Here is a 12889-nt window from a genome sequence, read left to right on the forward strand (position 1 = left end):
GGGGAGTCCAAAGGACCCCCCATGCACCCCTGAAATGTATTTTTCGCATCATGTTTCACACACACATGTCCTAAGGACATGTGTGTGTGAAACATGAATGTTGAAAAAAAAACAATTGATGCATTTTAAACACTTTTTCCAAATTTACCGAGTGGTTCAACCACTCGGTAAATTTGGCACCCTAATTGCGAATTTGCACTTGTAAAACTAATGATGCATTGCTTTTAAGAAATCGCACATCTGCGACTTCTTAAAAGCACCCGCAATTTTAGAACTCGCAAAAATGTTACGAATTCTAAAATTGCTTCATGCATCCCAAAAAGCACTTTTGCATTCGCAAACGGCCGATTTTAAGGAATCGCACCGTTTGCGACTACAAAAATGCTTGATGCATGTGGGCCTCCATTTCATACCCGACAACATCGGGACGGGCTGCTAGTTGTATATAAAAGGGAAAAACAAATTCGTGATTAAATTCATCAGTTGTCTAAAAAGTGTAAAACTGTACACAATTGATTGTAATAAGAGAAGGTGCCATTATATCAGGCTATTATCAAAATGACAATTTTAAAAAATGTGCAAAGTAACAGTACACTTAGATAGAATCAAGTAACATAGTGGCAAAGAGCGTTGCTACGAAGCCCCCACATAGCACCCAGGAATTTGGAGATGGAAGTGGCTATTACTGGGCGGGGATCCGATCTCAGAATAGGGAGGGCTTCCTGGTGGGTACACACTCCTATTAGTCTGCATACAGGTGCGAGCCAAGTATGACGAGGGGATGTATAACCTGGACATACAAACAAAACATGGGAAATGCTTTCATGATAGTTCAAGTTTGGAAGCTTTTTTTTATCCTCTCAGTTGTGGTAATATTTCTCTGCACACAAGATCCGATTCATGAAAGTTGTCTTGGTGCAGATGGTCTTGCCAGGCAGAAGTGCATTTGCTGACTTGGCTTCCACGAATACTACAGCAGTGGGCGTAATCTTGCTACTTTAGCTTTCATTGGTTAAGCTGGGGCTTACCCATGGATGCAGCCACTGCATACCCCCAAATTCATGAGCATGTAGTATATTTCTTTGAGTTTGTGTAACAACTGTAGTGCAGAGAAATACAAAGTATGGCATTCCAACCCCAAAGTGTCCAGTAGGCTTGTGTTTTACACCACCGCTCATAACCTGCATAGACTTCGTTTTGGGTCAGGCAAGGTATATTTCAGTTTTCTGTCTGCATTGCATCCTTCCCTAGAGAATTCCTGAACCTAGTGAGGATTCCCAGGGTGAAAGGAGATGTGCGTCAGGCAAAGGTCTGTGGCAAGGTCTGCCGTGCTGCTAGCCCCACTAAATCACAAAGTTTGGAGGAGACGATATGCTGTTTGCGGGCATGCACTGAAATGTGTGCACGCACAAAAATGTCCAGTTTGTTTGAATGACTATATGATCAAATTCTTCCGTGGCATCACAGCTGGTGTGCTGGTCTATTTTCCAAACCGAAATACACTTTGGACTACATATCCCATTACAATGCAGAGCTTCATTTATTAGCCTGTTTCTAGAGCATGGGGCCTGACCAGAGAAGGCAATAGGGATGTTCAGTCAAGAGATTTCTTGAACAAGTGCATTTTTAGAATCTTGCTGTGAAGTGAGGCGTGATGGTGAAAGTCTGAGTTTCTCATGACTCAAATTCCACATTTTAGGGTGTATGTGTTTAGAAGCTTAATTAGGTCTGTCGTTGATCAGCACATGGTGTTCTTTTACAACACGTATTAATCCTTTCATTGTCAACTCTTCTCTTTTAATGTATCCACGTCTTCTTTACTTTTAGGTCTTCTTAAATTTTATCCCTGTAGTTAGTCTCAGACACATTTAAAAATGCTCTATTTTTTGCTGTATGAAGATAGTATGTAAGGTGTGAGTCTATACTAATCAAGTAGTATGTCAGACATGAAGCTGATGTAGTTTAAGAGAGTCTTGAAATAATCCGTGGCATGACTGCCAAACCGTTTTCCAAGTTTCCCCCCCTAGATTTTGCCGGTGGTCGCTTCACCTGGCCAGGACACCATAAGCCAGTGTTTGCTGTTTAAATCCCCCTGTCTAATGAATAAATGCAGACTGCAAACAGTTCTTCTCAGCTGCTGCTCACTCTTATCAGTGCTGGGTGCCAAAGGGCTTTTCAAATGTTTCTATTCCCTTTTTACATTGATTACAGGCACCCTCCTACCCCCTCTGCAAAGTTTCTATTAGATGATCAGTTGGAGGAGAGTAGGCAAAAGTGGGACATCATGGAGTCAAGATCTTAATATTCAGATGAAACAGGGGTAATCCATTTAAGACATTTGTGGCATTGAAAGTTAATTGCAATCTAAGTTTGATCCTAAAATACGTAATATCACAGCTTTTTGGACACATATATGTTACTACAGGGCATGGATACAATGTGAGTTTATTACCACACAACAAAAAAATTGACATGAGAACAACACTGTTTGCCACCTGACAGATCGCATCCACCATTTGCTCTGCCCAGGAAAACACCCCTCCTAATATTCACAATGCCTCACCAATGTGCAGCTGCGGTCCCTGCAGGTAACAGCGGTGGGGCGGTAGAGCCGCGTTGGGGGGGGGGGGGGATTCGAGGGACGATCCAGAGAGAAAATTAAATAAATAATTAGTTTTTGCTCTGCATCGTCCTTCGAAATCTCCCTCGACGCGGCTCCACTGCCCCACCGCGGTTACCTGCACGGACCACAGCTGCCAACGTGATGTTGAGTTACTGCGTAAATGTAACCCTTTGCATCCTAGGTTTGGTTAAATAATTTTATGTGAAACAAATACACATGACAAAATGTCATGGAAGAAGGCACATATATGCAGTTGTGCAGAGAATAATATGATGTTTATTGCCTGAAGGACGGAAGGTCTAGACACATGCTTGTATAGTACAGCATCCCGTGGCAGAACACTTGTTATAACCTCATGAGAAAGAGTGTGGTGACAGACATAGGTGATATATAGTCAAAGAGTAGTCATTTCTTTAATGTTGAGTGAACTGCCTGACTAATCTCATACCTGTGTTGGGTTGTAAAAAGGTGTCCGAGTCTTGTCATTAATGAGAGCATACCTTAGCAGTGCTTTATTCCTTTTGTATGGTGCGACTTAATCTGGAATGGGGACGGAATTGGGTTAACCATGAGGAGTTTGGCATAAATAAAATAGTAATGGGATTCCAGAAGGGAATGCAGGGTCAGCCTATCTCATCTTACCTTGTAGGTAATTGGAAACAGAAAAGTCTCCGCTGTGGTCATGCAAGCTCCTACGTGGTCTGCCGTCTCTTATCGCCCATGAGCATGCATTTGCGTTGACAATCGAGGAAAGTGTGAGAGGTGGAGTTTAGTGTAGTATGTAGTGCTCGGTGTGTTAGCAACTGAGAATGTCTCCTGGAAAGGTAATCAGTTGTTCATACATAAGCAGTGATTCAGGAAGCCATGATAGGTGGGGAGATGCAACCCCATAGTGAGATTGGCAAGTATTTATTATTATAGAGTTCAGTGTTTTTCTAAGAAAGTGAGTTTTTTCCATTAGTGAGCAATGGTGCCATTCCATAGAATTTAAAGAATACATTGTTCTACCTAAAATGTCAAGAAGTCTTACAGAACATTGACCTGACAATGTGTAGGGACGGTGGCTATCTTGAAGTGGAGATTGCAAACTAGGCCGAGTTTATGAATGACATGCAAAATGTATTGCCAGTAATGTAGGAAAATAATGTCCTCTGTGTGTCTATATACAATTTGAGCAAATTAATTTTGTTCAAAAGGGTATAAATACTTATGAAATCGATAGTAGTTGATTACAAAACACAAAACCTCCTTTATATTCATAAGTTTCTCTGATGTTAGGAAATGTGGGTTAAGTAGTAGATGAGGGGTAGTACCAATGTGTTTTATAGAAAAATACATAGAAAAGTTGTACATTATAAGAAAACAGAAAGAATTGTTGAACCACATATGTATGATACTTCACATTGGGAAGTGTAGGGAGGGTGTAAGTTGGTTTTTGTAGTTTAGTTCACTTGTCTTGATATTCACACTATGGCTGCAGGCGCTTGAGCATCTCCCTAAAACCACATCACAGTTCAGATCCACATGACGCCACCACAAGGCACTTTTAAAATACTGTCCTTGAACATCAATGGCTTAAAAAGCAAGATTAAGAGGGGGGCAGTTTTCCAGTACCTCAGACAAGACCAACCACCGGTACTATTACCAGAGGAAACACACCTGCTGGGAAATAAATGCCCCTTCCTTTCCCACGGCAGATACACTAGAGTATTCTATGTTTGATACACAAAACGCACCAGAGGGTCCGCCGTCCTTCTTCACAAAAACTTTACCATGCACGATTCGAAAACACACTTCGATGTTCACAGCAGATTCACAGTAATTGGAGGGAAAATGGGAGGGTCACCTCAGATCATTGCCTTGGTTTATGCTCCCCCACACTCATAGACCACACACTCCGTGCACTCAATAACACTCTGCTACAATCCTCCTCAGAACGTGTGATAGTGGGGGGAGACTTTAACGCAGTCATTGATCCAGAGGCCAACACTAACTCCACCCACATCCATAACTCCACCACACTGAGCGCATTGGCTAGTTCGTTGGCCCTCACTGACGCTTGGTGGTTGTTCCACCTGCACACTGCAGAATTTACATTTTACTCCTCCAGGATAGACTACTTCTTCTACCCTTAGCTGACACGGCCACACTGGTAAATACCCAAATTCTCCCACAAGCTTTCACTGACTTCCTCAGACAGCATGTAGTGGAATACTTAGACAACAACAAAGACATGGTTTCTAGTCCAGCGATATTATGGTCGGCATTGAAGGCAGTCTTGCAAGCACAGGCTATGCCATGCAGCGGCCAAACGCAGAGGATATAATGACCTAGTTATACTAAAAACTGAGATACCTAAGGCTGAAGGGGAACTGACGAGACCCCCACATACTCAAAGGAGACATAGAATTAAGATGCTAAGACAGTCATTTTGGCAGAAATAATTCATCACAACCTCATTGGCCTACAACGTGACACAATACAAGTAATACAAGGTTGAGCACAAGGCAGGGAAGCTACTGGTTGGCAACTAGGGAGCAAATCATATGCTTTGTCCCCAGCATCACCTCCCATATGAGCTACATTCTCACAGACCCTCAGTTAATTGGCCAGGAATTTGCATCATATTACACTCGCCCTTACGTGGAACAGCGATTGTCCACGGCAGAACATACACATCCGATTGTGAAAGATCTACTATTACCTAGACTAGTCAGATAGCCACGGTCGTGGGGAACCACTAACTGTTGAAATCCGAATTGCCATACATTCAGTCCCCTCTGAAAAAACTCCAGGTCCTTACTGTTACCCCTTCCAAATTCCTAAAGAAGTATGCCTCACGCCTGAGCCTTCCACTACTAGATTTGAATGGAGAAGCATTCAAAGGAGGCGAGTTGCCTCACGACCTGCAAGGGGTCCACGATCTCAGTCATTATCAAACCTCAGAAACCTCCAGACAAATAGGATTTATATTGGCCCAACTCATTACAATATGGAGACCAAAATCCTGGCAAAAGCACTAGCACATAGACTAGTAAAGATAATAAAGAATTTGATACACCCATATCAAAATGGGATTCATGCCTGAACTAATCACCCGCCACAGCCTGAGACACCTGAATCCCTAGCTTTAACGACGAAAGTCATGGAACGTAGAACCCTAGTGTCAACAGACTTTTAAAAAGTCTTTGATTCAGTCCTCTAGCGATTCATGTTCAACCTGCTGGAGCGAATGAACTTTAGTGCTCGCTTTTGTAGATATGTTTCGGTCTTATACTCCAAACTCTGGGCGTGGGTTAGAGTAAATAGAGAACTATCGCCAATCAATAATATCTAGCGAAGAACGAGGCAAGGTTGCCCCATGTAGTATCTTTTCTTCGCCCTTTCATAGAGCTGCTGCTGGGATGGATTTGGCGCAATTCACAACTTAGTGACTTCTGGTGGCCCAACTACCCTGAAGACTGTGTGTCACTGTACCCAGATGACACCTTGAGACCTCCCTTTCAGGCTGCTGCACAGGCCTGGGGTCTATGCGGATGCCTCTGGCCTTGCTGTTAAGTGCACTTAATCCACTTATGTTCCATTAACTGGCGTGCACAAAGACATTTGGGCAAGGACTGCATTGCAGTGGGTGGATCAACACTTTATATATCTGGATATCCATATAACACTCTGCAAACAATAGGCATAGGGCTTGAATGTCGCCCCCTGCTCTCCCAGACACGGCGAGACACGGATGCATGAGAAAGTCTCCCATTAAATATTGTTGGCAAAAGGGCACTGGTCAAAATGATATGTCTTCCACTCTTACTATACATGTTACAAAACTTTCTCTACAGCATACCACATTCTTTCAAGCCTTGCAGTAGGCAGTAGTAAAGTTCCTCTGGACCCAGGGGCCAGCTGCACATTTCCTATTGCACATGCGTACTGGCCTCTTACTATCGGGAGCTGGGGATTGCTGACATGTAGCTGTACTATTGAACTAGCCATTAACGACTGGCTACACGAAGTCCGAGATGACCTTGTGATAGCTGTTGAGTTGCGGGCCTTGGAAGAAGATGGCACGTTCAACTTGCTCTATAGTCCCTGTAACCCTGTATGCTGGCACTAAGATGGATCAAACAGCATGGCATGCCAACAGCAGAAACGTTGCTATGGGCTGGGACCTGGCTGCAGCATAAACTAAAATTGGAAGGCTTTCGTGCCTGGGATAATATTAGAATCTCCAAACTTGGGAAGTCTTGGTGGGCAACTACATCTGCACTTTACAAGATCTTATAGATACATACAAGATGCACACGTCACAAATGTATCGCTACCTACAATTACGCCGTGCACTGGAGGCGTCCCTCACCACCCCAGAGCCTCTCCCGCTGTACAGTACTTTAGAGGCACATATTATGCGGACTAGGCTGGTTAGGAAATGAATTTCAACCACATACCTCATGCTGGTGAACAACACCCCAGGCTCCAGGATGGTACTGAAAGAGTGATGGGAACTTGATGTTGGCACACTGGAGGATCAAGAATGCATAGAGGCAAAGATGGCACCCAGAATACTGGCTGTCTCCATGCGACTGAGGCTTATCCAACTAAGATACCTACAGAGAGTGTACTATAGCCCCTTTCGATTGAGTAAAATAAAGCTCAGCCTAGACCCGCACTGTTTGAGATGTAAATCACCCAGAGGCACTTTCTTCGAAACAGTATGGGACTTCCCCATCATACAGAGATACTGGTGCAGCATCATTACTATTCTACCACTAGTAGTAGGCAGCCCGGTTGTACCAAGACCCAAATTAATGTTCCTGGGATTGATGGCAGTCGAAGCACTAGATTGTTTGTATCGGATTCACAATCGCCAAAAGAGACATTGTAAGACATGGGTTGTCCAAACTGGCCCCCTCAGTAGAGGAATAGACGCAAGGCATGGACTACTGCGTCAAGGCAGAACCTTTGGGGGCCTGATTACGAGTTTGGCGGACGGGTTACTTAATGTGACGGATATCCCGTCTGGTGTATTACGAGTTCCATTATGTTCCTTTGGATATAATGGAACTCGTAAAACGGTGGACGGGATTTCCGTCACATTTGTGTTGGAGTAACCCGCCTGCCAAACTCATAATCAGGCCCTTGGTGTACAAAACGAGGGGGTGGCCAGAGAAGTATAATAAAGTTTGGAGGGCATGGACTGCATACTCCGCAAATTCCACTGACGTAATGCTTCTTCTATGTAATCCTCTCTTGGAGGTGCTCACTAGCCTAACTGTTTATTGCATACAAAAAGTAATAAAACGAGATATGAAAATATATATACATGTAATAACAAACCCAAAACACACACACTTTTATATATGTCACATGTGAACTACATAATTACATTAGGGTATAAATAAATTAAACTAGTCAAGTTGTTCTGAGGCTGGCAGTGGATGCACTTTCCTATGTCCACTGGCCCAGTTTTACTTTCATATTCAGAACTGACCTACTAGACAAGATATGTGCAAGGGTCGCTAAAAGTATGCAGCAAAGAATATAGAGATTTCTGGTACTATTAATATTTTTGTTAACTTGGCTTTCGCATTTTTTTTTACCTCTGCACCAAATAATTTTTGGGGGGATAAAATGATTCACATTTTTATTGTTTCGGTGCCAAGAAGCAGCTTTGCTCAGAGAGCTTTGAAGTGTGCTGCAGTTTTCAAAAGTGCCAGAAATGTGACAATCAACAGATGAAAAAAGGTAAAGTGTAGCTCACGAGGTGAACAGATCTGTAGCAGGCACAAGGGAGAAGTGCATTTTCCTTAGAAAGTTCATCCTAGTCATTTATTTATTTATTTATACAGCGCAACATTGATCTGTATGGATATCACTACGCTAAGGAGAGCGCAAACTAAGTGGGAGTGGAATACTGCGAGAAGGTCTCTAAGTTACTGATCAGATCCTAGGAAACAGATGGGTTTTCAATTTCTTCCTCAATACCAGGTGGTCATCAGTAAGCCGAAGGTCTAGTGATAATCCATTCCAGTGAGTCGCTGCTAGATGTGAAAAGGTTGTGTAGAGCAACCCTGCAGCGCTCCCTGCTGCTCGCATGCTGTGCTCCAAAGACAAGAAGCTGGGGCCATCACTAGCTTTTTTCGCTCCGCAAGAGCTGCCGGAGGCATTCTCATGTGATGGGAGAAGGCGGACTTATGGGGGTGTTTCACATTTAACATTTCTAGCATGGCACAGAGCCAGGCGAATGTTTTATGCACCTGCATTGTGTGAAGTGAATTCATTTAACCCGATGTTTCTCTGAGTTAGTGTTTTATTTTCAGATAGTACAGCTTGGAAAAACTGCGGACTCCTTGTACAAAAGTGAAAGCCTACATATGAGAGGATCACTTGAAGGGAGGAACATATAGTTCTTTAAATGTCTATAGCTGTACCTACAAATGTTGTGACCTACATTTAGTATTGTTTCATTTTTTATACTCTCGACCAATTACTCCTGTGGGACTTGATATGTTGCCATATATATGCGCAGAGCTCAAGGTGGGAGTCCTAAACATATGTGGACTACACATAGTCTAAAGCAGTTGTCTAAAGCAGGGGTCTCCAACCTTTCCTGTAGTGAGAGCTACTTCTGATCAGTGAAAATCATTGTGAGCAAGTTGCACATTGTTACCACACTCCCCTACGCCCAGCTTTATTGACTTTAGGCCTAATGTCCACAGAGCCAGATACTATGGTTTGAACAAAATACTTTGACTCGGGGCACTTTGACATGCCTGCCAGGTATGTCAGTGAGAGTGTTGTCTTTGGAAATGTATGAACATGTGTGCGTGTGAATGGGATATATTTGTGTGGGTGACTGAGAGCCTGTGTCATATGTACTTGCAGCACTGGACATGCCTTTCCCCATATGTGGCACTGTTACATGTATAACACAAACATGCAATATCTTTTTATAAATGGGAGAAATTTAAAGTGCAGAGATATATTCTGGCAAAATGTTAAAATATGGAACATTTTTCTGCACTTTAAATTTCTCTAATTTAAAATATATGGTTGTACTTTTTAGTTATACTTATGGCACAGTGTCTACTGGCCATTGGGAGTCAGAGGCCTGCTGTTTGTAAATGCAGCACTTTGAAATAGGAGAACATTAAAATGAAGAGCTAACTTCATCATTAAGGTAACTTTTCATTTCAATTATCTCCCATTTAAAAGCATTCAGAAACCTAATTTTGTTCACAGCTCCAATATTGAGTACACAAGGAATTTTAAAAGTTCTATGCCTCACTGCTTCAGTTGTTCACCTCTGTGCCCCAGCCTGGTCATAAATGTGACAGAGCACTGCTCATTATCAGGCCCTGCTGTCTTCAGCTTGAGGGTAGTAATGTGAAATAAACACATTCTTCTCTTTAACATTAAAAGGAAAATATGATAGTGTGCCTATTTAAAAATGAACTCAAGTCTGTGACCTACTCTGAGGGTGTCTGGTAGCTCGCCATCCACTAGTTAGAGACACCTGGACTAAACCTTTTCTTGGACTTCTCTAACTAGACAGATGCTATTTCATCACCCACAACTATGATGTACTGGCCTCTGTCAGGAAAATATCAACACCCTTGGTCTTAGAGTATCTAAGTCACGATTATACCAACTTCATATTTGTAATCTGATCTGTCAAGCACCTCAACTCTATTTCCTCTTCTAGGTTGGCACATTAAGGTTTTGTGGAACCGCAGACTTTGCCAGTGGGCAGTGGGCTGGCATTGAGATGGATGAGCCAGAAGGAAAGAACAACGGGAGTGTTGGAGGAGTCCAGTATTTTAATTGTCCACCACGATACGGTAAGTTGTTGATCTCTGCAGCACTAAACATCTGGCTCAGTAGCATTCAATAGATAATTGTAAGTTTCTATACTGTATCTTTACTTAAGTAAGGGCACATGCTTACATTCTCTCGATTGCCTGAGGAAGGTGTGTCTTCCTTGATATAATGTCATATTCAGTCGTAGTTATTCCTCATAGATCATATTTTCAGTGCTCTTGAAGGCTTCAAAATATACTCGAATAAAGGATCAAATTAAAAAGTTAGGGTACCTCTATTTCATCCTTCACTGTATCAACTCAATTCAATTTAATATTTGGCTGAGGAGTACGTGAATAATGTATGTTAGAGAAAAAATAGGAAATGCTGCCTTCTCCTGAGACACATGGAGCGGCTAAAAGTTAGAGAATGCGTGACCCTATTTTCCTAACTCATACCAGTGCTGTGATTGTCTTAGGTAGTCCTCACAGAACTGCGAGCAACTTTTTTTAAAATATCTGTAATTCAGTGTTGCCTCAGTTTTGTCTGAAAGTTTTGCACAAGTGTTTCACTTCAAAGTGCCCTACAACAAATTACACATGTCTGTTTCTTCACCCCCTTCTTTAAGCTGTTTATTGATTCCAGGCCAGTGAGATTTAGAAGACCAATCTGTGAATATGTTGTGGCACAATCTAGTTGAAAAAAATCATAATGGCTGAACATTCATCAGATGGAGGAAAGAAACGTAAGCGTCTTTGCATAGTCTGTAGTTGGGGCCAGGATACAGAGGTGGTAGATTACTGCGCCATCTTGTGAGGTTCACCCCAAGTCAGTCTGAGCACAGTCTCCTCCTGTATGCACCATCCTGTTCAACTTCATCTTCAGAGGCTGCCTCCAGCAGAACTATGGATATCGAGGTAGTCATTATCCGAAAGGAGGGTTTATCCAACCTGATGGTTCTGTCACAATGCATCTTCATTTCCCTTTGAAAGACACTATTGTTGCTTCCAGCCCTCATGATCCCGGGCCTGGTAAGAAGACCACTGTAAGTATGTGTCCTGGCTCAGTGTTCAGTCTTTCTTACCGGCTCCATGAGCAGGTGTAGACCTCTGCTTCTTCAGTAGGTTTGGTGGAAGCCATCCTTGGAGGTGGTAGTGACTGAGCAAATTGGTCCAGGCGGCTTTAGGTCTTTAGAGTGTATGGAGGGATCACAATGTATGCCCTGTTTAGATACAGAGCTGAAAGATTCTCATGTGTGGGAGAGGGGGTGAGTGGTGGGGTGCTGGAGGAGATCTACCATCTGATACACTAGTTCGTAATGGTTTCTCTATAAACCCCAGGGGAGCCCAGAAATGTCCCCTCCCCCTAGAGCCCTGGTTGATGGTAGCAAGCGCGTGGTATTTCGTTGAATGAGAGAGTTCAGTAACAGCGCGCAGGAGAGGCTGCAGTAACGTTACTTACCAGGCTTCCAGGCGAACGCGTTTGTCACGCCCCCAGCACACGGCCACAGCAGACGATCTTCTGATTAATGTACGACCCAGCATGGCAATTGCTGGGAGGCGTAAGAAAGCGCTCCCCTACTGGGGTTCGTCCCCTTCAGCACTGCCATATGTCCCTCTCAGATTTGGAATTTATTGCAAATTAAACCCTCATCTGAGAGGGACATTGGGCAGTGCTGATGGGGACGAACCCCAGTAGGGGAACGCTTTCTTACGCTTATTGATTTTACACTCAAGGATCAGAGAGTGTACCCTTCTGTACACTTGAAACTGAGCAATTTTTGGTATTGTATATGAATACTTCGGAGTGCGTGATCCCGCAAACCTGTGATTATGACCTTTGGTGGGAGGTGCCATCATTTGGCCATGCCATATAGCCGCCTGGCCGGCCTGAGAGCAAAGGCACACACTGTTGATCCATGATATGGCCGGGAAGCAAATCCCCACCACCCCACTATCCATCACAAATATATATCGCACTAGCAGCCCGTCCCGACGTTGTCCGGGTATGAAATAGAATGTGTGTAATGTGTGTATTTGGCAAGGGCAATTTATTTTAAAATCTCGCGGTAGACAACATTTTTTGTTTCATTAGAATAGGGACAGAGAAGGCCCAGCTTGCACCCTGGTTGATGTTAGCAGGCGTGTGTAATTGGTGTAGTGATCCGCCGCCTGAGCCCGGCTACAGCCCTGGTTGATGTTAGCAGGCGCGTGTAATGTCGTTGAATGAGAGAGTTATCAGCCGCGGGTAAATCCGTTTAATGAGAGAGTTGAGTGACAGCGAGTAGGAGAGGCTGCTGTAATTGTCCCCGCAGACACGCTCATTTGCGTGTTCCCAGCTTGAGGCCCAGATGCAGGCCTGTTTGATGTTAGCAGGCGCGTGTTCCCCCGCTTGAGGCCCAGCTGCAGCCCTGGTCGATGTTATCAGGCGCGTGTAATTAGTGTACTGATCCGCCGCCTGAGCCCAGCT

At 43.5% G+C, this 12889-nt stretch overlaps 1 protein-coding gene across 4 annotated transcripts in view; it reads left to right on the forward strand.

Annotated features, from left to right (window-relative positions):
* CLIP4 (CAP-Gly domain containing linker protein family member 4) overlaps positions 1–12889 on the forward strand; it is a 370258-nt gene that overhangs the window by 247059 nt on the left and 110310 nt on the right. For all 4 annotated transcript variants that reach the window (XM_078647520.1, XM_078647522.1, XM_078647519.1 and 1 more), the window contains exon 8: positions 10326–10461. In XM_078647520.1, coding sequence (XP_078503646.1) covers positions 10326–10461 — 136 coding nt within the window. The remainder of the gene's footprint in view (positions 1–10325; positions 10462–12889) is intronic.

Source organism: Lissotriton helveticus, chromosome 6 (assembly GCF_964261635.1).
Source record: "Lissotriton helveticus chromosome 6, aLisHel1.1, whole genome shotgun sequence".
Lineage (NCBI taxonomy): Eukaryota > Metazoa > Chordata > Amphibia > Caudata > Salamandridae > Lissotriton > Lissotriton helveticus.